The 24,233-nt window shown below is 69.8% G+C and overlaps 1 protein-coding gene across 1 annotated transcript; it reads left to right on the top strand.

Moving 5' to 3' along the window:
* Positions 1-6,009: 6,009 nt before the first annotated feature.
* On the top strand, positions 6,010-21,814 carry TERT (telomerase reverse transcriptase). Its single transcript, XM_062211982.1, has 16 exons — positions 6,010-6,228; positions 6,304-7,471; positions 9,622-9,817; positions 11,494-11,665; positions 12,600-12,779; positions 13,474-13,632; positions 14,242-14,337; positions 15,235-15,320; positions 15,455-15,568; positions 15,956-16,027; positions 16,685-16,873; positions 18,879-19,005; positions 19,362-19,423; positions 20,990-21,114; positions 21,405-21,542; positions 21,711-21,814. The coding sequence occupies exons 1-16, from the start codon at positions 6,010-6,012 to the stop codon at positions 21,812-21,814; spliced, it is 3,207 nt and encodes a 1,068-aa protein (XP_062067966.1).
* Positions 21,815-24,233: the final 2,419 nt, after the last annotated feature.

The following is a 24,233-nucleotide window of genomic DNA, read 5'->3' as shown; positions in this document are numbered from 1 at the left end:
CGTTGTCTTGTCCTGGTGACGCGGGAGGCATTGCAGGCCCCGCACCTCTTCCCGGGGCTCGCGGGGGCGGGGCGGGGTCCGGGAGCCGCCTTAGGGCTTTGCCCGGAGAAAACACGATTCAGGGGGAGGGCTCTCCGGCACGGGCGGAGGGCGCCGGACCTGCGGGGGTTCCAGTGGTGGAGACCAAGCGGCCGGTGCACGGGACCAGACCCCAAAACGCCACGTGCCCGCCTTAGCTGTGGTAGTGACAGTGCGGAGGGGAGCATCGTGTCCTTAGGAACTACGCTAAATGAACCCCCCCACGGCTCCCTCGCCGTACACGCGGTGCGAGAAGCCCCCCACGGCTCCCTCGCCGTACACGCGGTGTGAGAACCCCCCCACGGCTCCCTCGCCGTACACGCGGTGCGAGAAGCCCCCCACGGCTCCCTCGCCGTACACGCGGTGTGAGAACCCCCCCACGGCTCCCTCGCCGTACACGCGGTGTGAGAAGCCCCCCACGACTCCCTCGCCGTACACGCGGTGTGAGAAGCCCCCCCCACACACACACAGCTCCCTTGACGTACGGGCTCTGAATGAAGCCCCCCCCCCCATGGCTCCCTCGCCATGCGCGCTCTCGAGGTTTCTGAACGGCGTCCTCCAAGTGGGTCATGGGGGATCTCGCCGTGGGCATCGGTGCTCACACACAGCGGAGACGCCCATGACCTGCCATGAGCGCCGGGGGAGGACGGCTGAGGGGAGTCCTGTGCCAGGGACCCTGAGCTGCCCCGGTGTTGGCCTCCAGCGCCCAGGAATGGTCACACCTGCGGACGGAACGTTCTGGGAGCCCGCCCCCTCGGAAGCCGTGGGAGTAAGCCCTGGACCACGTGGCTTCGTGGGGGGGGGGGGTTCCTGCCGGCATTCAGGAAAGGAGCAGTGTGAGTGTGGAGGGGGCCCCCCAGCAACGCCCGGAGACCACGGAGGCAGCAGGGAGCAGCCCCAGGCACCCTCGCTGGGCTCTTCCCTCTCCCCCCCACCCTCATCCTGTGCACGGGCACCTGGCCCCTTCTCTTCCTTAACACGGGGACCCTGCTTCCCGGAGCCCTCCACGGCAAGTGGCTCCCGGCGGCAGCGGCCCAGGGCTTCCTGCTGGCCCCTCCGTGCCTGCCGTCAGCCCAGCCGGCGTCGCCGGCCCTGGTGGGGGTTTCCGCGCTGTGTGAGTTCGTGATCTCTTTCCTGTCACCTGTGCGGTGCTGGTTCTGTCGTGTGCTAGTTAAGATGTATGTGTTTGGAAGGCGGAGTGACAGAGGTGTCCCGTCCACTGGATCACTCCCCAGCAGCGCAACGGCCGGGGCTCCCACCGGGCGCAGGGGCCCAAGCACTCGGCCTCCCAGGAGCACCAGCAGGGAGCTGGCTGGGCAGGAGGCGGACCGCGGTGCGGGATGCGCTGTGGCTGCTGGCTATGCCTGCCCGCGCCCTGCTCGGCGCTGCTTCCACTCGTTCCCGGGGCTGCCATGTGTTTGGAGGCCCGGGGCCACGTGTCCACGTGTCCATTCTGGCTGACACCAGTCCGTGTGGACCCTGGGCCCACAGCATGGGTCTGCCTTCCAGGAAGGATGTGCACTCCGGCAGGACCGGCCGCTCAGGGGCCCCGGGCAGTCGCTGCTCCTGTCCACACATCTCAGGGCCACCGTGGACACCCCTGGTGCAGGCGGCGGGCAGGCATGGAGGGGTCAGCTAGCGGCTGCAGGCCCCGGGCAGGAAGAGGCGTGGGGGTGGCCGGAGGGGGCTTCCTCTCTTCACCTTAGCAATGACTGGGTTTGGGGCAGCGCAGTCAGGGTCAAGACCCAGCCACAGCCACGGCGCCCCAGCTCCGCGGCACGGCGGGATGGAGACTTGTGTGTGCCCCGAAACCCTCCCAGCCTGGGCGCCGACAGCTTTACCGTTTCTTTAAACTTCACCGATCACCTTCAAGCGGGCAGAGATCCCGACACAGGGCTGAACCACCACGCGCACAGGGGTTTTGCCCCAGTGCCTCTGACGGTTTTCCTAAGGTGGTTTCAGGTGGAGAGCACACGGGGAAGTGGCCTGGGGGTGGACTACACCCAGCCTGCTGGGCCCCTGGCAGCCGCTCCCTGGCCTGGGACTGTCCCCGCCCCCGCACTGCCTTCCTGGGCCGCCCCTGGGTGTGCAGGAAATCAGCGGCCCCACAGCCCACACAGAACCTGCAGCTGCCCGCTCACCGCCCCAGGCTGCAAAGACTGCACAGGAAATCCCAGTGTAAATAAAACCATCACTCACCGACCACAGACACCTGTTCCGGCAGCGTCTCCAGACCTCACAAACCACAGGTGGCAAACTCAGGCTCCCGGGGACAGAACCAAGCCGCCCCTGGCAGACAGAACTGGGAGTCCCAGGACCCAGGGCGGCCCCCACCTCCTGGGGACAGCCATCAGCCTGGCCTCCCGTGGTGTGGCTGGCCCTGGGACGCTGGCTGGGCCCTCCCCCTTCGCCCCAGCCGGCCAAGCGCTCGCCGTTTCTCTGCACGTGGCTCACTGTCCCCTCCCCTCCCTCATGGCAAAGGGAACAGGGCCTGCCAGCCCCTAACCTGCTGGGCTCTGAGCCTGAGCCTGGCCCGGTCCACACGCAGCTCCTGGTGTGGGGCCGTGGCCTGGGCCATCCTCCAGGCGCTGCCTCCCGCTTACACCACAGCGGCCACGGGAAAGCACGGTGACCCGCCCCCGGGGAACCGTGGGGATTCTCACTCTGCACCCAGCAGGGCGGTGGAAACTGGCTGCCGTGGACGCCGGGAACCAGGGCCAAGTCCAGTTTCATTCATGAGTTCCATGGTGGGAAAACTCCAATCCCTCGTGACGAGCTGGGTAGATGAACCGGTACGGCCACACCACAGTCAGCTGCTGACCACAGAACCAACTGGCCACGGAGCCAGCCACTGACCACAGAGCCAGCCACTGACCACAGTGCCCATGACTGACTGGACAGTGTTAAAGGAACTCCACGGAGCAAAACTGTCGCTCTGACCTCAAAGGCCCACGTGACATCTCATTTATTCAACATGGAAGGTCACAACCCCTGGCCAGTTAGGCTGTGGGGGGTGCAGGGCAGCCCCTGAGGTGTTGACTGGGGGCAGTCCACGGGCCACACGTGGCGAAGTGTCGTGGAAACGCACATAAACCTTCCAGGGACACCAGCCCGAGTATCGTGACCAACAGGGCACACGCACGCGGGGGCGGGGCAGAGCTGCGTGTCCTGGGCAGAATGATGTCCCCAGCGACGCCTGCCTCCTGACCCCAGCACTGTGACCCGCACCGCAGCTGGAGTTGTTCTGGGTTCTCCTGAGGGAGGCAGGGAGCGGCGGGCCCCGCCCCAACTCCCCCCAGGCGAGCCTGGCTCCCACCTGCGTTTGTGGGCAGTGACGGTGGGAAACCAGCACAGGGCGAGTTGACCGTCTCACAGCAAAGGTTCAAGAACTCGCCAAGGACGGGCGTGCGAGCAGGGCGGGCACGGGGCTGGGACCCCCACCCCGCCCCCGTCAGCTGTCACAGAAACAAGGGCTCCGGGTGGCCTAAGCGCTGAGACCTGCTGACTCCCCAGCCTGCCCCGCGCCCGCCGTGTCCCCTCCCCTCGCCTGGATGAGGCCCCTGTGCAGGTGTGGCTGTGCCCTGCTGCCACCGGGACGTGGCCTCCACTCCTGAGCCCCAGGACTACCAGCAACGGGAGGAGGGTCTGGCCTGCAGCCCCTGCCCGCTGCCCACGACGGGACCCAGGGAGGGACACGCACAGCTCTGCCAGGCACACACAGGACCCCCCTCGGGGCCGCTGTGTCCACTGCTGACGGCCGTGGCTCCCAGGGCCGGCGTGGCCCCTCGGCACAGGCCACACTTCGCGCCCATCACACCGCTCTGGAGGAGGACGGCGGCGCGGTGGGGCCAGGAACCCCGATCAGGTGCTCCTGACTTTACTCTAACTCCACAATGTAAATGTTTCCTAAGACATTTTTCACGTTTAATGTGATGATGTAAGGTCATCCCCCGGGCCGGCAATGGCACAGCAGAGGTTAAGCTGCCCTTGGGACACCTGCAGCCACTGGTTTTTGTGTTTTAAGATTTGCTTATTTGAAAGGCAGAGACAGGGAGGGGGAGGGGAGAGGGAGAGATGGATTGATGGATTTCCGTCGCTGGCTCACCAGCAGACTGAAGCCAGGAGGCGAAATCCTACGCAGGCGTTGGATGTGGGTGCAGGGCCCAAGCCCTGGGGCATCTTCCAGGGCTGTCCCAGGCGCGTCAGCAGCAGTGTCCTGGAACCAGCGCTCCCAGCGGGTGCAGGGCCCCCACACGCCACTCTCCAACGCCTGCCGTGCTGTCCATCCCAGCTCCCTGCTAACGCCCACCCCAATGCAGCAGGCGAGGCCTCAAACCCTTCACCGGCAAAGCCAGATGGCACTCCTGGCAGCCCCGCCCAGCCCCGGCTGCTGCAGGCACCTGGGGAGTGAGCAGTTTTGAAAAGACCGCCATCGCGGTCTGAGCACAGGCGTCCCGCGGTCCTCGGGTTGGGGAGGCCTCGTGGCCCCCGTCCCTGTAAGTGCCGCCCAGCATCTCCCCGAAAACGCACGTCCTCTAGGGACGCGACCGCGGGAGAGGACACGGCTCCCAAGGCCGCGGGAGCCACAGGTGAGGGAAGAGGCGCACCTGGGGGAGAGGCCGCCGGGGGACGGCGGGCACCTGGGGGAGAGGCCGTCGGGGGACGGCGGGCACCTGGGGGAGAGGCCCTCGGGGGACGGCGGGCACCTGGGGGAGAGGCCGTCGGGGGACGGCGGGCACCTGGGGGAGAGGCCCTCGGGGGACGGCGGGCACCTGGGGGAGAGGCCCTCGGGGGACGGCGGGCACCTGGGGGAGAGGCCCTCGGGGGACGGCGGGCACCTGGGGGAGAGGCCGTCGGGGGACGGCGGGCACCTGGGGGAGAGGCCGTCGGGGGACGGCGGGCACCTGGGGGAGAGGCCGTCGGGGGACGGCGGGCACCTGGGGGAGAGGCCGTCGGGGGACGGCGGGCACCTGGGGGAGAGGCCGTCGGGGGACGGCGGGCACCTGGGGGAGAGGCCGTCGGGGGACGGCGGGCACCTGGGGGAGAGGCCGTCGGGGGACGGCGGGCACCTGGGGGAGAGGCCCTCGGGGGCCTGGGAGAAGCGGGAAGCGCCGGCAAGGGCGGCCCCGGGTGCAGGCGCCAGCCACCGCCACCTGCAATCCCGGCCGGCGAGGGCGAGTTTATGAGCACTCAGTGTTTGCACACCCAGCGCGGCGAGGCCTCGGAGCCCCACGTGTCTCCGCTTCCCAGATTCAAACTCCAACAGCCCGCGGGCCACGCTGCGCTCCGCGACCACCCTCAGCCGCCTGCAGGTGTCCCGGCTGAGCGCGGGCTTGGCGCTCCCGCCCCTCGCTGGGACGACCCCGTGGTGCTCCCGGGCACCGAGGCGGGCGGGGGTCCCAGACCCACCGCGGTGAGTCACGGCCTGGAGCCGGGGGGGCCCGTCCACGCCCTCCCGAACTCGCTCGGCCCCGGCGCATCTGGGAAGGTGCGGAGCGGGGTAGGACCCAGACGCCCGCCAGGGCCCTCGCCTCGTGGTCGCTGACCCCAGAGCCGCGGGAAACGCAGCGCCTGAGCTCCAGAGGGCGAGCGGCCTCCAGCGCGCCCCTCGCCGACCACGCGGCCCGGCGCGCAGCGCAGGGAGGGCGGTGGGCGGAGCGCGGGCGCCGGCTCAGGACCCCGCTCTGCGACCCCGGCCCCCGCCCAGCAGGGCCCCGCCCCTTCCTCTCCGCGCCCCGCCTCCTCCACGCGGACCCCGCCCGGGCCCGCCTCCTCCGCGCACTGCGCTGGCGCACGGGCGGGAGCCTGGCCGCCCCGCGTGCGCGCGCCACTCGGCAGGGTCCTGGCACGTGGGGCACTAACAGCCCGCGCACAGCTCGCCAGAGCCCCCGCGCGGGCGGCCGGATCTCCAGGCCGGGCTGCGGCCCCGCGATGCCGCGCGCGCCCCGGTGCCGAGCCGTGCGCGCGCTCCTGCGCAGTCGCTACCGCGAGGTGCTGCCGCTGTCCACGTTCGTGCGGCGCCTGGGTCCCGAGGGCCGACGGCTCGTGCGGCGCCGGGACCCGGCGGCCTTCCGCGCCCTGGTGGCCCAGTGCCTGGTGTGCGTGCCCTGGGACGCGCAGCCGCCCCCCGCCGCCCTCTCCTTCCGCCAGGTGGGCCGCCCAGGGGAGCCGCTTCGGGGAGGGGGAGGCGGAGCGGCGCCCGGGACTCAGGCCCCTTCCCTGCAGGTGTCCTCGCTGAAGGAGCTGGTGGCCAGGGTCGTGCAGAGGCTCTGCGAGCGCGGCGCGAGGAACGTGCTGGCCTTCGGCTTCGCGCTGCTGGACGGCGCCCGCGGCGGCCCGCCCTGGGCCTTCACCACCTGCGTGCGCAGCTACCTGCCCAACACGGTGACCGAGACGCTGCGCGGCAGCGGCGCGTGGGGGCTGCTGCTGCGCCGCGTGGGCGACGACGTGCTCCTGCACCTGCTGGTGCGCTGCGCGCTCTACCTGCTGGTGGCCCCGAGCTGCGCCTACCAGGTGTGCGGGCCGCCGCTGTACGAGCTCGGCGCCGTCGCCGAGGCCCGGCCCCCAGCACCGCGCGCGCGTGGGGCCCAGACGGGCCCCGCGGCCACGCGATGGGTTCGGAACAGTAGCGGTGGCGAGGCCGGGGCGCCCCTGGGCTCGCCCGCCTGCGCTTCGGGGCGCGGGCCTGCCGCGGCCTGCGCGGTGACACCTGCCAAGTGTTCGGAGACCACGCGCTCCAGGGCCTCCGCGGGAGTGGACCGCAAGCGGGAGCCCGGCCGCTCCGCCGCCCGGCGGTCACCGCGTCCGCAGGCCCAGGTGTACGTGGAGACCAAGCGCTTCCTCTACTGCGCGGGCGACGGCGAGCGGCTGAGCGCGGCCTTCCCACTCAGCTCCCTGCGGCCCAGCCTGGCGGGCGCGCGGAGGCTGCTGGAGGCCATCTTCCTGGGCTGGACGCCGAGGCCCGGGAGGAGCCGCAGGCCGCGCCGGCTGCCCCCACGCTACTGGGGGATGCGGCCCCTGTTCCGGAAGCTGCTGGCGAACCACGCGCGGTGCCCCTACGGCGCGCTCCTCCGGACGCACTGCCCGCTGCGGGGGCCGGCCTCGCAGGTGCGCTCCGCGCAGCCGGCCGCCGACCCCCGGGAGGACGCGGGCTCCCGGCGCCTGGTGCGGCTCCTGCGGCAGCACAGCAGCCCCTGGCAGGTGCACGCGTTCCTGCGGGCCTGCCTGCGCCGCCTGGTGCCCCCCGGCCTCTGGGGCTCCAGGCACAACGAGCGCCGCTTCCAGAGCAACACCAAGAAGTTCATCTCGCTGGGGAAGCACGCCAAGCTCTCGCTGCGGGAGCTGACCTGGAAGGTGAGGGTGCGGGACTGCACCTGGCTGAGCGCGAGCCCAGGTGAGCGGGCGTCGGCCAGCGCCAAGCCGGGCGCTGAGGGGGTGGTGGGTGAGGCCGCCCCACCCCTGGACTGGAAGGTCCCTGCTGACGGGGTGGGGTGGGGGATGTCGGGGTCAGGTGCTGGGCAGGGGAGAGGAGCGGGCATAGACTTCCTGTGAGTGCTGCCCGGCAGGAGGGGATGGGGCTCCTGCCCCGGCTCCCCGGGTGGCTGAGCCAGCACCCCCGTCAGGTGTTTCCCACTTGAGCTCCAGGGGAGGGTGGCAGTGTGTCTGCCAGCGCAGGTCCTCCCCTCCCCGATGGGTGGGGCTTGAGTCAGCTGGCCGCCTCCCTAGGGACCCGATGGGGCGGGCTTGTTGGGGTGGATGCCCTGCCAGGCTCCCCAGCTCTGTCCCTGTGTCGTGGAAATGCCCCCACAGCGGGAGGCGCGACGTCGGCCCGGGCACCCCAGCGCTGCTCCGTGCGCCCTGCGGACGTTGTGTGGTCAGGCAGTGGCCACTCTGCCGCCTTCGCGGAGGGAGCAGGGCTGCCGGGGTTGGGGATCTGCCCCCTGCCGGGCCAGCTGGCCTCCTGCTGCACGGGGCAGGCCGCCGGCCTTCCCGCAGGTGTGCCCTGGCCGTGGGCTGCGCACAGAGAGGTGGCGCTGCTGGTGCTGCGCTGTTTCTGGTCCCTCCCTCGCTCTGCCCGCGGCGTTGGCCCAATGGCTTCCTGTCGTCCTGTATGAACTCTGGCTGGACGTGTGGCTACACATGAGCCTCTCAGTCCTGCTGTGGCTGCGCCTCCTGTTGTGACACGCGGTTATTTTGAAATCAGTCGCTTTTCAAAGGATTTTATTTACTTTAAAAGAGAGGAAAAGAGAGAGAGAGCTTTCATTTGCTGGTTCACTGCCCAGATGGCTGCAACCGCCCCGGCTGGGCCAGGCTGAAGCCGGGAGCCAGGAGCTTCCTCCAGGCCTCCCACGTGGGTGCAGGGACCCGAGCACTGGGGCCATCTTCCTCTGCTCTCCCAGGAACATCAGTGGGGCGGTGCAACAGCCAGGACTGGCGCCCGGCTCTCACCTGGGATGCCAGTGTTGCACGTGGTCCTTAACCTGCAGCTCCACAGCACCGGTCCCTCTGTGGTGACTCCTGGTGGCGGAGCCTGCACGGGGCGACGGTTGAACCGTGAGGCCTGGGTGGTGTCCTACGGCTCCTGTGCCGGGCTCCCGAGGGTCGGCTCTGCGTCCTGGAGCCGTCAGCTGAGCCAGGAGGTGGGTGGGCATAGGAGATGGCCCCTGGGGCCGAGGGTCCCACCACGCGCCTGCGCGGAGACAGAACTCGCCACCCCACGTCGCCCTGCAGCCGTCCTCGGGTGTTTTCCCATGGTGCTCTTTGCTCCTGGGTTTGACTCTGCCGGGTCCCTTGGCTTGGCTGCGGCTCAGCCACGCACACGGGTGAGGTTTCCATTACTTCCAGCCCGCGGGTGGCGTGTAGGGGAGGCCGGCCTGGGTGTGCTTCTCATCCCCTTGGGAGGCAGAGAGACAGGCGACAGCGCCCGTCCTCGGGCTCACCGCTGAAACGCCTGCAGCGGCCCCCAGAGCCAGGAGCCAGGAGCGGCCTCCAGGTCCCCGGCGCCGTCACCGCTGCCTCCCTGGCGTCCCCGTTCCCTGGGCTTTGCCGTCTTCTGCCTTCGGGTCCTTGGGCAGCAGAGGGCATTAAACCTGGCCCGGTGCCGTTGGCTCTCCTGAGCAGGGACCCGGACTCTGGCCGCTGTCCCGGCTTGCTCAGCTGCCGTCCCCATGGTCAGGGTCTTCCCCGCCCCGTCCCCTGCCCGGTTTATCTTGAGCGGGTTATTGGTGGGCCCTGAGTGGGCGTCTGATGCCAGGGCCCCCAGGGCTCCAGCCGTGCAGCCACGCTGTATGTCCAAGCCGCTGGGCCTGGCCGGAGGCTGTGAGTTTGACGCCGCACCTGGGAGCCCTTTCCACATTGTCTGCTCTTCGTGCCAGCCCAAGCGTTGCCCGTGAGCGACGTGGGGGTGCCAGGGGCCGGCACACGTGCAGCGACATGCTCACCAAAGCCGGGGCAGCCAGCTCGGAACCGCGGGGCCCCCCATGCCCTGCACTCCGGCTGTGGCTGCCCCGTGAGGGTGCACGTGCGGGGTCTGCCTCCTTCCAGGGCGTGGCCACGTCCCGGCCGCAGAGCACCGACTCAGGGAGGGGATCCTGGCCAGGTTCCTGTTCTGGCTGCTGGACGCCTGCGTGGTGGGGCTGCTCAGGTCCTTCTTCTACGTCACGGAGACCACGTTCCAGAAGAACCGGCTCCTCTTCTACCGCAAGAGCGTCTGGAGCAGGCTGCAAAGCGTGGGCATCAGGTACCGTGTGTGGCTTCCCCGTCCCTGCTCCCCACAGCCTGTGCTGGCCCGCAGAGGGGGGGGCCCGTACTGGCCCGCAGAGGGGAGGTCCTGTGCTGGCCCATGGCCCTGTGCTGGCCTGCGGTGGCCCCATGCTGGCCTGCGGAGGGGGGGCCCGTGCTGGGCCATGGCCCTGTGCTGGCCTGCGGTGGCCCCGTGCTGGTCCGCGGAGGGGGGGCCCGTGCTGGCCCATGGCCCTGTGCTGGCCCACAGAGGGGAGGCCCCGTGCTGGCCCATGGCCCTGTGCTGGCCTGCGGTGGCCCCGTGCTGGCCCGCGGAGGGGGGGCCCATGCTGGGCCATGGCCCTGTGCTGGCCCACAGAGGGGAAGCCCCGTGCTGGCCCACAGAGGGGAGGCCCCGTGCTGGCCCGCAGAGACCCTGTGCTGGCCCGCGGTGGCCCTGTGCTGGTCCATGGAGGGGGGGCCCGTGCTGGCCCATGGCCCTGTACTGGCCCGTGGAGGGGAGGCCCCGTGCTGGTCCGCGGAGGGGGGCCCAGTGCTGGCCCATGGCCCTGTGCTGGCCCACAGAGGGGAGGCCCCGTGCTGGCCCGCAGAGACCCTGTGCTGGCCCTCGGTGGCCCTGTGCTGGTCCATGGAGGGGGGGCCCGTGCTGGCCCATGGCCCTGTACTGGCCCGTGGAGGGGAGGCCCCGTGCTGGTCCGCGGAGGGGGGCCCAGTGCTGGCCCATGGCCCTGTGCTGGCCTGCGGTGGCCCCGTGCTGGCCCGCGGAGGGGGGGCCCATGCTGGGCCATGGCCCTGTGCTGGCCCACAGAGGGGAGGCCCCGTGCTGGCCCGCAGAGACCCTGTGCTGGCCCGCGGTGGCCTTGTGCTGGTCCATGGAGGGGGGGCCCGTGCTGGCCCATGGCCCTGTACTGGCCCGTGGAGGGGAGGCCCCGTGCTGGTCCGCGGAGGGGGGCCCAGTGCTGGCCCATGGCCCTGTGCTGGCCCACAGAGGGGAGGCCCCGTGCTGGCCCGCAGAGACCCTGTGCTGGCCCTCGGTGGCCCTGTGCTGGTCCATGGAGGGGGGGCCCGTGCTGGCCCATGGCCCTGTACTGGCCCGTGGAGGGGAGGCCCCGTGCTGGTCCGCGGAGGGGGGCCCAGTGCTGGCCCATGGCCCTGTGCTGGCCCACAGAGGGGAGGCCCCGTGCTGGCCCATGGCCCTGTGCTGGCCCACAGAGGGGAGGCCCCGTGCTGGCCCATGGCCCTATGCTGGCCTGCAGTGGCCCCATGCTGGCCCGCAGAGACCCTGTGCTGGCCCACGGCGGCCCTGTATGCTCCCGCTTGGGCTCAGTCCCCTCAGGGCGCTTCCGAGGGACTCGGGTCACGAGTCTCAGAGACCCCTCCTGCAGGGACACCTGGGGTACAGGGTCCCCTCTGGACGACAGCCGGGGGGGTGGCATCGGGGGATGGGGCCCGAGTGGCGGAGATGCCGGCTCCCGGTCCTGCTGGTCAGACTGAGGGATCAGGGCTGGTTACGCCGAGTCATGCCGGGTGTGGGATGGCAGCCCCGGGCCCCGTGTGGGGGTCCCTGGGAGGTGTCTGGTGGGCTTGGGCGTCCGTGGCCTCGGCCCTACCCCGCAGCGTGTGCTGTGTCCACGGGGACTGAGGTGCCCTGACCCCGGCCCCGGCGTGTTGCAGGCAGCACCTGGAGCGGGTGCAGCTGCGGGAGCTGTCGGGCGCGGAGGCCCAGCAGCGGGCCAGGTCGGCCCTGCCCACGGCCAGGCTGCGCTTCATCCCCAAGCCCAGCGGGCTGCGGCCCATCGTGAACGCGGACTCCGTGGTGGCAGCCAGAGCGTTCCGCAGGGAGAAGGTGACCCGGCCCCCGCCTCGCCCCACACGAAAGCTCATGGGCTCGCGCCTGTGTGCCCAGAGACGGGTCCTGCCGTGAGTGGACGAGGAGCCGGCCTGGGGGCCCACAGGGGGCAGCTGGCCAGGGCCCTCGGAATCCTGCCGTGGCGCCACGCGGAGGGGCGGGAAGAACAGCAGTCTCTGTCCCCTGAGGACACAGGACTCGTCCTGTGGCTCCCCTGCCCCCGTGACTCGACCCGTGGCTCCCCTGCCCCCCGTGGCTCGACCCGTGGCTCCCCTGCCCCCGTGGCTCGTCCCGTGGCTCCCCTGCCCCCCCGTGGCTTGTCCTGTGGCTCCCCTGCCCCCGTGACTCGACCCGTGGCTCCCCTGCCCCCTGTGGCTCGTCCCGTGGCTCCCCTGCCCCCTGTGGCTCCCCTGCCCCCCGTGGCTCAACCCGTGGCTCCCCTGCCCCCCGTGACTCGTCCCGTGGCTCCCCTGCCCCCCCCGTGGCTCGTCCCGTGGCTTCCCTGCCCCCCGTGGCTTGTCCTGTGGCTCCCCTGCCCCCCATGGCTCGTCCCATGGCTCCCCTGCCCCCCGTGGCTCTTTCTGTGGCTTTGCCCCCGTGGCTGCTGGTGCCTCTGCCACAGTGGGGTGATTTTGTCATCGGTTAATGTTCTTGTGGTCCAAGGACCTGGCCTCTGTGGGTGGGGGTGCCGTGAACCCCAGCCCCAGGCAGCTGCTCAGGTGGAGGTGGGTGGGTGCCCAGCGTCCCTGAGGGTCACGTGTGTTGCCGGGTGGGGGTTCCTGGGGTGCAGCGACAGGAACCCCGAGGCGCCCGGCCGGTGGGCTGAGGGCCGGCTCTGTGTTGGGCTCTCCCAGGACCTTGGGAAGCTGGGGGGGTGTGGGGCTGCCCGCCCCTCTGCAGCCCCCCTGAGGCTGCGTCCCGTGTGCCCCAGGCCCATCCCTGGACCTCGCGCGTCAGGACGCTGTTCAGCGTGCTCAACTACGAGCGGGAGCAGCGGCCCGGCCTGCTGGGCGCCTCCGTGCTGGGCCTGGGCGACGTCCACCGGGCCTGGCGGGCCTTTGTGCTACGCATGCGGGCTGGGGCCCCCGCGCCCAGGCTGTACTTCGTCAAGGTGGGGCCACCCCTCCCCCTCACGCCCCGCCCACTCCTGGAGCCCCATCCCCTCCCCCTCACACCCCGCCCACTCCTGGAGCCCCATCCCCTCCCCCTCACACCCCGCCCACTCCTGGAGCCCCATCCCCTCCCCCTCACGCCCCGCCCACTCCTGGAGCCCCATCCCCTCCCCCTCACACCCCGCCCACTCCTGGCGCCCCATCCCCTCCCCCTCACGCCCCACCCACTCCTGGAGCCCCATCCCGTCCCCCTCATGCCCCGCCCACTCCTGGCGTCCCATCCCCTCCCCCTCATGCCCCGCCCACTCCTGGAGCCCCATCCCCTCCCCCTCACACCCCACCCACTCCTGGCGTCCCATCCCTTCCCCCTCATGCCCCGCCCACTCCCTCCTGGCCTCCCTGCTACCCCGCCCCCGATGCCTGCTGCTGGCCAGGTTTCCCAGCTGAGTGTCCCAGGCACCCTGCAGGGACACCTGGTAGCCCAGAGGGCAGAACCCCTGGGATGCCCCGGTCCCTGGAGGCTGGCCCTGGTCAAGGAGGGACCTGAGCCAGGCTCAGCCACCAGCTCCTGGGCACCCTGGTCACCTGCTGAGGGCCCAGCCATTCTCGACACGTGGGGCTTGGAGGCCTCCACCTCAGGGTCAGGGTGGGGTCGGGACGGCAGGTGCACAGGGTCCCCGGTGTCTCCTGCAGGTGGACGTGACGGGGGCCTTCGACGCCATACCCCAGGACAGGCTGGTGGCGGTGATCGGGGGCATCATCGGGCACCCGGAGAGGACCTACTGCGTGCGCCGTTTCGCTGTGGTGCGCCGAGCTGCGCGTGGGCACGTGCACAAGTCCTTCAAGACGCACGTAAGGGCGGGTGTGTCGACCCAGGCGTATCCAGGGCGTGTCTGGCACAGGCATGAGACGTGTACGGCCCGGGCGGGCATGTGCTGTGTGTGAGTTGACCCAGGTGTGTCTGGGATGTGTCCGTAGCACAGGTGTATCTGTGGCAAGCATGCGACGTGACTTGGTGTCATGACACACGTGTGACCGAATACCAGCCTCTGGGGGCGAGTCTGGCGTGCGCTGGGCAGCACCTGCCTCCCTGCACAGGCGCTGAGTGGGGCTTCCTCGGCCGGGAGCCACCGTCCTCACACGCGTGTGTTCCTTTGACTTGGGGTCCTCTCTCCCCCTGGCCTGGGCTGGGTTCAGAGGTGGGCAGGGGCAGCAGGTTCTGGAGTGTCCCAGGGTCTCCGTCCCCATGGTGGCTGCAGGAGCTCCTGGGCTGTGACCCTCGGTGGTGGTTGGTTGCTGGGGTGGGGCGTGGCCGTGAGCACCTGCTCGCCCCCAGTGCCCGCTTGGGAGCTGCCAGGGGACACTCCTGGCTCGTAGGGGCCTCGGTGCCTGCTGGGCAGGTCCTGGCTGGAGAACCACGTGCCCAGTGCACGGCCTCACGCCCGCGCCTTGTTGCCGCAGGTGTCCACCCTGGAGGACCTCCAGCCGTACATGGGACAGTTTGTGGCGCACCTGCAGGAGACGAGAGCCCTGAGGGACGCTGTCATCATTGAGCAGGTGCCCCACTGCCCCGGGGAGGGGGCTCAGCTGCACCCCGGGAGGGGCACGGCGAGGCTGGGAGGACGTCCCCACTGCCCCACTGCCCCATTGCCCCACTGCCCCGGGGAGGGGGCTCAGCTGCACCCCGGGAGGGGCACGGCGAGGCTGGGAGGAAGCCCCATGCCAGAGCCAGGTTCCCACAGTTCTGTGTGTGTGTGTGACGCACGCCAGGCTCTACTGTGCTGGGTTCTGTGTGCACGTGTGTGTATGTGCTGTGCACGTGTGTGCACGTGTGTGCTTGCCTGTGCCAGGCCTTGCTGTGCCTTCGGGGCCTTGCTCCGTGTGCAGGTTTCAGGACGTGTGCTGAGGCCTTGGGGTTGTCCCTTCAGCTCCCGGGACCCGCCGTGGCCCTGGCCTGCAGCACAGCCTCTCGCTCCTTGGGAAGCTGTCCCGGCTGGGATGTCCGGCAACTGTCCATGGCCACGGCTGCTCCCCCCCATGCCACGGCCACCCCGCCCTGCCCCGTTCCATGGCCATGGCCACCCCCCACTCCGTTCCATGGCCATGGCCACCCCCCCACTCCGTTCCATGGCCATGGCCGCCCCCCCCCCCCCGTTCCATGGCCATGGCCGCCCCCCCCCCCCGTTCCATGGCCGTGGCCGCCCCCCCCTCCGTTCCATGGCCATGGCCACCCCCCCCTCCGTTCCATGGCCATGGCCACCCCCCCCCGTTCCGTGGCCATGGCCACCCCCCCCATTCCATGGCCATGGCCACCCCCCCCCCTCCGTTCCATGGCCATGGCCACCCCCCCCCCCGTTCCATGGCCATGGCCACCCCCCCCCTCCGTTCCATGGCCATGGCCGCGGCCGCTCCGCCCCATTCCACAGCCATGGCCACGGCCACCCCTCTCTGCAGAGCTCCTCTCTGAACGAGACCAGCAGTGACCTCTTCGACTTCTTCCTGCGCTTCATGCACCACAGTGTCATTCGCGTCGGGGGCAGGTGGGTGCAGGGCACCCCGGCCCCAGGCCGGCTCCGCGCCTGTCGGCGGGTGGGGAGGGCCCAGGGCCGGCCCGCAGCCGTCAGCCTGGGAGAGGCAGACGCGGCAGGCGCCCCTCTGTCCCTGCGCCCCTCAGGTCCTACGTGCAGTGCCGGGGCATCCCGCAGGGCTCCATGCTGTCCACGCTGCTCTGCAGCCTGTGCTACGGAGACATGGAGAACAGGCTGTTCCCCGGCGTCCAGCAGGACGGGTGAGCGTGCCACGCGGCAGCCCAGCCGGTCCCACGTGCGCACTGACGGGGGTGCGTGTGGTCCCGTGTGCGCACTGATCGGGGTGCGTGTGCGTGTGCGTGCGTGTGGCTGCTCCATGGGCGGGGCCGGGATCCAGGAGGGTGCTGTGCCTGGCTGTCACTGTTGCCCTCACCGTCACCGGTCTGGCTCTCGGTTGCGTCTCCTGGAGCAGGGCTCCGAGCCAGGCCTGGTTGTGAAGTTCTGCTGTTGGTGCCAAATCCCACCAACCTGTGCGGCTGACACAGAGGCCCGGTGGGGGCAGGACGCAGGCGCGAGGGCCCCCTGTGCACGCCCTCCCGGCCCCTGCGCAGGTGCTGCCAGGGAACTAAAGTGAGCCTGTCCCCCAGGGTGCTCCTGCGCCTGGTCGACGACTTCCTGCTGGTTACGCCGCACCTGGCCCGGGCGAGAGCCTTCCTCAGGTGAGGAGGGCTTGCACCTGCCAGCCGGGGTGCTCTGGGGGCTGCCGAGCTGTGGGTACCTAGGACACAGGTACCCATGACACAGGAGCCCACCATAGACATGCCACAGACACACACCACACAGACACCCCACACAGACCACACGCCACAGACGTGCACGCCACAGGCACCGACAACACAGTGCCCTCCACACGCCCTCCACACAGACGCCCCATGCCCATCACGTGGCGATGAGGCCAGGACCAGCCGTGTGTGTTCTGAAGCTGCTCTGTGTGGAGCCGCTGCCGCTGGTGGTTCCCATGTCCCAGAGCTAAGGACCCCAGAGGGACGGAGCCGGGGCTTCCAAGGCCTGGGACGCCCCCCCACCCCCCGCCAGGCTGCTCCTGCCGGCCGGGAGCTGGGCCCGCTCGAGGGGCTGCCTCGGGAGTCCCTTTGCTCCGTGGGTCTCCTGGGAGGGCGGGGAATGCAGGTGCACACCAGGGCTGTGGCTGCGGGGCTGCCAGGCCTCCCCCGGAGCCTCCCCCGCAGCACCCAGGGAGCGTGGGAGCTGGGCACAGCAGCCTCGGGGCCCCTGCTGTGCCGGCCCCAAGCCTGTCCCGTGCACAGCTCCCGCCCATGTGCCAGCTCGTGTCTGCAGACTGACTCCTCCCGCTTCAGGGCCCTGGTTAGAGGCGTCCCCGAGTACGGCTGCCGCATCAACCTGGAGAAGACGGTCGTGAACTTCCCCGTGGGGGACGTGGCCCTGGGCGGCCCAGCCCCGCTCCAGCTGCCCGCCCACTGCCTGTTCCCCTGGTGCGGGCTGCTGTTCGACACGCGCACCCTGGAGGTCTCCTGTGACTACTCCAGGTGAGGGCGCGGGCCTGGTCGGTGGGGGACACCACGGAGCCCCAGCCGAGAGCCGGCCGCAGTGCGGCCACCGTGGCATGGGAGGCTCGCCAGGCATGTTTTCCCGGCGCTTTGGTGCGGGCGGCGGAGTGCAGAAGCAGCCTGGGCCCCAGGGTCTCCGGCAGAACACGCATGGTCTGGTAGCCGGGCTGTTGCGTGTGTCCCACGCTGAGAGCTCACAGCCTGGCCTCAGGCTCGGCACAGACACGAAGGGACTCGGGACGGCACAGCTGTGAGTGACCGGCGACGGGGAGGCGGTGTTTCCATCTTCGTGTGCAGGCGATGCCCATTACTCTGCAGTTAGCTGTCCGGGTCTGGACAGAGCCCCGTTCCCAGAGTGCTCGTGGGGCACCTGCTGCATGGGGGTGGGGCCGACCCTGTCCCCCCCGCAACCCCGTGTCCTGTCCACCTGGGGCGCCCCCAGCCTGCCCCGGCTCTGGGTGGTTTGTCCTCGTCCTTGGGACTCGGATCAGGTGGTCCAGGGCTTCTTGCCGTCCCCCGCCCCGGCAGCCATGTGGGCCCGCCGCCTCCACCACGCCCTCCAGCCGTGAGCCCTCGCCCACGTACTTGGCTCCCTTGAGGACAGGCGCCCCCACTCCCCGCCTCCGGCACAGCCTTGGTGACTGCTGCCGAGCTGTGGATGACGCCGTCAGGAGACGTGCTCCTCGGGACACACTAGCAAAGCCAGGGAGCCTGACGGCGGGCGCCGGCCGGGGAAGCGGGTGTGTAGTGGTGCTGGGACAGCCGGGGTCCCGGCGCCCTGGGGCTGTCGGTGGCCGCTTCAGAAGTGGCTCCAGAGCTGTTCCGGCGCTCAGGATGCACCCGGGTGTCCGGCGCATGTGGCTGAGGGCTTCAGGCCATGGCTGGAAGGAGACTGGATAACTGCGGGGTGCCAAGGCAGGACCGGCCAGGTTTAGTGCCACCCCAGCCGCAGCCACGGTGACGTAGTGGCGCGCCACAGAGGAGGCCATCTCTGCCCAGCGAATGCGTTAACCCCGCGAGGAGCAGGTGAGGGGCCCGAGGCGGTCCCCGAGGGAGCGGCAAGAGACGTGACCGACACCCACTCACCTCACGAGACGTGCGGAGAAACGCTGGTTCAGGAGTTCAGTGTGGGTACAGGCGGAAAACACCTCCAGGGGAGCAGCTGGACGTCTGTGGCCGTGGCGGCCGCGAGGCAGAGGCCTCTCCCCACACGTGGGTGCTGGGTGCCCACGCTCCTCACACTCGGTTCTCGGGGCACACGGGGCGGCAGGTGAGGGCACAGGCCCGGCAGGTGCTCAGTGGCGGCTCCTCCAGGTCCCGCCCAGGCTTGGAGCAAGCTGCAGACCATGGCGTTGGGTGCGCCGGAGCTGGGGCCAGGTCGGGGAGGCCCGCACTGGAGACCCGGATGCTTCCAGGGAGCCCTGGCCGACCCGGCATGTTGGCGGTGTGACTTGGCGCAGCCTGGACAAGTGGCTTAGCGGCCACGTGGCCACAGGGAGAGGCCTGTTCTAGAACGTTGATGACACTGAAGTTCATTGCCACCACTGCCATGGGGCACGGGGTGGGGGAGGCCTCTGCTTCCTGCCCCGGGCGCTGCCTTCAGCCAGGGCCACAGAGGCGCGGGCCGAGGTGATCCTGTGCCGCGCCCAGGGACGGGATATCGCCCACCGGGTGTCGGGTATGGGGCACCGTTGGCGTCCAGGCTCCTGGCCATGTGGTTTGCCGGGCGCCTCCTTCCTGGTGAAGCCTGCCCGGGTCTCCCCAGGGCTCATCGTCTGTCGCTGATGAGCAAACCCAAGTCCTGGGTGACCGTCACCCTGCAGGCCACGTCCCAGGCTCTGCGGAGACGGATTCTCAGAGCCAGGTGGGCAGGCATCTCCATCAGTGACACCCGGGCCAGGATGGGGACGGATTCTCAGGGCCACACGGGCAGGGCAGGCCCCAGGCTCGGCAGGGCTGGGTGTGCAGTGTGCCCTTGTGTCAGCTTCGCAGGGACGTCCGTCAGGGCCAGCCTCACCTTCAACCCTGGGGTCCAGGCCGGGAGGGGCCTGCGTCGCAAGCTCTTGGCGGTCCTGCGGCTGAAGTGTCACGGGCTGTTTCTGGACCTGCAGGTAAGAGGCAGCGGCCGAGACCTGAGCGACTCGGGTGTGGCTAGCACGAGTGTGTGCGTGCACTGGGAACACGTGCCTGATGGTGTGTGTGTCCGTGTGAGGAGCAGGTGCACGTGTGCGTGAGTGCGGGCATCTGTACCTATGTGAAGGGCACGTGGGCTTGTGGGTGTGCATGCGTGGGGCTGGTCACCACCCTCCCGACCCCAGGCCCTGCCTGGCCTCAGCTCGCTCAAGGTGAGGCTCCCTGCTGGGCAGCCCCCCCCCCCCCCCCCGCCGCCTGGCCAGGGCTTGGCTGACTCCCCGGGGACAGGGGCTCCCAGCGTGTGCCTGTGACGCCCGCTGCCCCTGCCATGCAGGTGAACAGCCTCCATACGGTCTACGTGAACCTGTACAAGATCCTCCTGCTGCAGGCCTACAGGTGAGTCCCGGCCTCCGCCTCGGGCAACTCCACGCCCACCTGTGGGAGGGGACAGTGGCCCACGTACCTGGGGTGGGGAGTTGGGCTCAGAGGCAGTTAGCAGCCGGCTGGGCAGGGGCCAGGGGACGCAGGGCGCGGTCGGGTACAGAGCGGAGGGTGGCAGTGGCTCCAAGCACGTTGCCAGCCCGGCGTCCACACACGGGCTCCTGCCCATGCCTGATGGTGTTTCTGGAACATTCCCTGTTCTTTGCTGATCCTGGGGACGAGGGTGGACAGGCAGCTGGGCGGAGTCGCCCATGCCTCTCCCTGGTGGAAGAGCAGCTCCCCTGCAGGCCGTGTCCTCCAGGCTCGGGCGCTGTGCCCTTAGCCTGGCTGTGCCCGTGCCTCAGCCTCTCTGCTCCGGGGACTTTGCTCCTGAGGTTTCCAGGAAGCCACCGCCCCCTGCAGCTCGGGCGGGAGCTGACCTCCAGCCACCCTGTCTCCAGGGACACGCAGAAGCCGCTGGCTCTCAGCCTGCAGTCGGCAGATGGCCGTCACCTGCCACCCGCCCGGCCACCGAAGAAGCAGAAGTCCTCGTGGTGTTCCCCGGGACTGGGCCACACACACAGGGTCACTGTCCACAGGGATCGGCCACAGGTCACGAGTCAGCCACGGCAGCCGTTCTAACCACGGGTCTGAGCTCGCATTCAGGCCCCGAGGGCTGTGCCACAGCCACATGTGGCTCCCTCCCTGGCAGGACCAGGGGCTCCAGTGGGAGGAGCAGGCCCGGCTCAGGCTTCCGCCCCCCCTCTCTGTACTCGGGCTTTCTCATCTGTGTGTTCCTAGCACGTGGCGTGTCCGTGTAGGTGCCCGTGACACACAGCTGAAGGCAGGGGCGCTGTGACAGTGAATTTAGTTCAGAACCTGGGGTCTGCTCGGGGCTCCCAGGCAGGGTCTGGGCGCCTCCCCTGGCCACCCCAGATGCCCCTGGTGGCCGTGTGCCCGATGGGCCCTGGGCAGCCCTGTGACAGACGGGGCACTGTGCCCCCATCCCTGTCCACGGGGCAGAAAGGCTGGTGCTGCTGCGTTGTGGGCACACAGATGTCCTGGGCACTTGGATCCCTGGAGGCGGGCGTGGGGAGAGTGGAGCTGGAATGTGACATCACGGGTGGGTGTGTTCCACACGTGTCCACCTGTGTCCCAGCAGCTGACTTGAGCCCACAGGCTGAGTCCAGCAGGCCTGGCACGGGGTCCTGCGGGCAGAGGTCTCCCGTGGGCTCCCACAGAGCACCCTGACTTCGAGCCGACCACCGGGGCCAAGGCCCTGTCCCCACCCAGTGTGTCCCCCCTCAGGCGGCAGGGTGGCCCTCGGTGGTGCGGCTGGGGCAGGGCACTGGCCGAGTGGGCAGCACAGCAGGCTGTGGTAGTCAGGGGGGCCCTGTCATCGTGCACACGTGAGCACACGTGTGCCCCTGCACGCACACAGGTGGACAAGCAGGCATGCGTGCACACGTGCACCGGTCTGCACACACACGAGCACGCCCTGGTAGGGGGACCGCGTCCTCTGACGCCTGCGCCCTCCCCCAGGTTCCACGCGTGTGTGCTGCGGCTTCCGTCTAACCAGCATGTTCGTAGGAACCCCTCCTTCTTCCTGCGGGTCATCTCCGACACCGCGTCCTGCTGCTACTCCATGCTGAGAGCCAAGAACCCAGGTGCCCGGGGCCGGGGCCGCGCTGCCATGGGGTCGCGGTGGGTGGAGCGCGCTGCCATGTGTTCGTGGGTAGGCGGCACGCCGTGGGGTCGCAGGTGGGCAGGGCGTGGTGCCATCGGGGATTGCGGGGAGCCTGAGGGGCTGGCAGGGTGTGGATGCTTGGGAGCAAGTGCGTGTGCCTGCACTGCAGGGACCCCAGGCGAGCCAGGCTGCCGCTGAGGGCGCTTGGTCTCCAGGGGGAAGGCAGGAGCTTGGGGGCCTGGGGGTCACCAGCCATGCTCTGCCCCCCAGGGATGTCGCTGGGGGCCAAGGGCGCCTCGGGCCCGTTCCCTGCGGAAGCCGCGCGGTGGCTCTGCTATTGCGCGTTCACACGCCGGCTGGGCCAGTACCGAGCCAGCTACAAGTGCCTGCTGCGGGCGCTCAGGACAGGTAAGCGGGGGGCAGAGCTGACCCCGACCCTGCTGGGTGTGCGGGGCCACGAGCCCTCGCTGGCCGCCCCGGGGCGTCCAGGCCAAGTTCCGTGCTTCCTCCTGGACCCCGGCCTGTGTCCCGCCCCAGGGACTGACCAAAGGGAGCCTGACTGCTCGACTTCTGCAGCCCAGGCGCAGCTGCATGGGAAGCTGCCCGAGGCCACGATGGCTGCCCTGGAGGCCGCGGCTGACCCGGCCCTGACCGCAGACTTCAAGACCATCCTGGACTGAGGCCAGAGGAGCCGGCACGTCGCTGTCGGGGGAGGGGCAGGGCCTGTCCTTGGGGGCTCCTTCCTTCAGGTCAGTCCCCTCCCTGCTGTCCTCAGGGGAACAGAGCTCACCACCGAGACCTCTCATGACGCCGGCCACAGATGGCCAGGAGGCAGTGGGAGACCTGCCCGTGGGCTGTGGGCCTGTAAGCGTGTGCCCCACCCCAGGCCCGCTCATCACCCCTGCGTGGTCCAAGGCTGCCGAGGGAAGCCCTGTGCTGTGTGCTTGGTTAAGCTGCCCAGCTTGAGTGAGGGGAGGCCCCAGGGCACTGACCCACACGTACCTGGGAGCAGCAAGCCATCCACCCCCTCATCCAAAGTCCAGGCTGAGCGTCCCCGAGCCAAGGTGTCCGCTGTGCAGCCCCGCCCAGGCCTCCCCTCGCCCCGCCCCTGCCCCGCCCCTGCAGTGGCCCTCGGGAGCCAGTGTCTGGCACAGTGCGTGGACTCCCTTCCCGTCCTCGGATGCCAGGGCCGGTGGACGCACGGCCGCCGTGGGGGAGTCTTGTTCACGTGTATCTGGCGGGCAGCATGGGGCCGCCTAGTGCCCGGCGAGGACGAGTGGGGAGCCCCCTTCTCCAGGCCCCAGCGTACAGGGGACCGGACATGTCCTGAGGACCCTACTGAGAGCAGGAAGGGCAGCGTTGGGGGGGGGATCTTGGTGAAGGAGTGGCCCCCGCCTAAGGGCCAGCTTGGGCAGCCTGAAGCCTGGCCGAGCTGGCACCTGTGTGACGTGTCAGCTGCCGTGAGCAATTCCAGAACCTTCCAGGATGTCACAGATGGGGCGTGGACATGGACCTTGGACAGGGCTCCTGGCGCCTCGTGCCGGATTTTACGGCACGGGATGTGCCCCTTTGCTGCTCATCTGAAAGACGTCCTGGTGACTAAGCCGACGTGCCCAGGGGACCCCAGACCATCCTGGTGACTAAGCTGACGTGCCCGGGGGACCCCGGACCGTTCTGTAACTGAGCCGACATGCCCACAGGGACCCCAGACCCTGGTGACTGAGCCGACGTGCCCGCGGGGACCCCAGACCATCCTGGTGACCGAGCCGATGTGTCCAGGGGACCCCAGGCCCTGATGACCGAACCGATGTGCCCGCGGGGACCCCAGATCGTCCTGGTGACCAGGCCGATGTGCCCATGGGGACCCCAGACCGTCCTGGTGACCGAACCGACGTGCCCGCAGGGACCCCAGACTGTCCTGGTGACCAGGCCGATGTGCCCGCGAGGACCCCAGACCGTCCTGGTGACCAGGCCGATGTGCCCATGGGAACCCTAGACCGTCCTGGTGACTGAGCTGATGTGTCCAGGAGACCCCAGACCGTCCTGGTGACCAGGCTGATGTGCCCATGGGAACCCTAGACCGTCCTGGTGACCAGGCCGATGTGCCTGCGGGGACCCCAGACCTTCCTGGTGACTGAGCTGATGTGTCCAGGGGACCCCAGGCCCTGGTGACCGAACCGACGTGCCCGCGGGGACCCCAGACCCTGCTCTGCTGTCACTCAGGTTCTCGGGCTTCACCGAGTGCCGAACCTTGGAAAAGCCGAGCTTTCATAATTCACAGATTTATTGGTTCATTTGAGAGCAACAGGGAGGGGGAGAGAGCTTCCATCCACCGGCTCCCCTGGGGGCTGCCATGGCCAACGCTGAAGTCCGGAGCTCCATCCAGGTCTCCCACAGGGGTGGCAGGGGCCCAGATGCTTGGGCATCCTCTGCTGCCTCTAGGGCCATTAGGGAGCTGGGTGGGAGCAGGGTGGCCAGGACTCTGGCCAGTGCCTAAGGGGATACTGTGTCGAGTGGCCGCTTTGTGGCCGTGGATCCCCACAGGTGAAGACGTCAGCCTCTTTGCTGCCCGAGCTCTGCCTTCGCACGAGCGCTCCTGACGGGGGGGGGGGAGGGGCAGGGGCAGAACCCCCCGGGGGCGGGTGTCACTGTTGTCACCTGTGGGAGCTGCTGTGACTGACGGATAGCGCCCCCCCAAAACAAGATGCCTGTGCCCTGCTCCCCAGCGCCCCCTGCTGGTCGTGTTAACTGTAGTCCCCCATCGGCTGACTGTGGCGGCGGTGGCCCTGTCTGCCCCTGGGGGCTGTTGCCCGTGGACACGGCGCCCAGGAGGGAGGGGCCCTCTTTGGACTCCTCTGTTCCGGCCACATCTGGCCACATGAGGGCAGCATCTGCTCCCGTGCCAGCCCCTGCCAGTCAGGGATGTCACATCGAGGGCTTGTGCCCGTGGGGGTGTCACGTGGGTCGGCCATTGCCCTCTGCAGCCCCTGGGCCATGTCCACGTTCACGTGAGTGTCCATCTGTCCGCACATCCATGTCAGTTTTCTGGAGGCTGGGTGTCCACTGGGTCTCTGTCCCCACGCCCCACCCCTTCCTGCT

The sequence above is a fragment of the Lepus europaeus genome, chromosome 15, assembly GCF_033115175.1.
Source record: "Lepus europaeus isolate LE1 chromosome 15, mLepTim1.pri, whole genome shotgun sequence".
Lineage (NCBI taxonomy): Eukaryota > Metazoa > Chordata > Mammalia > Lagomorpha > Leporidae > Lepus > Lepus europaeus.
The sequence above is the reverse complement of the archived record's forward strand: the minus strand, read 5'-3'. Positions and strand labels throughout refer to the sequence as shown.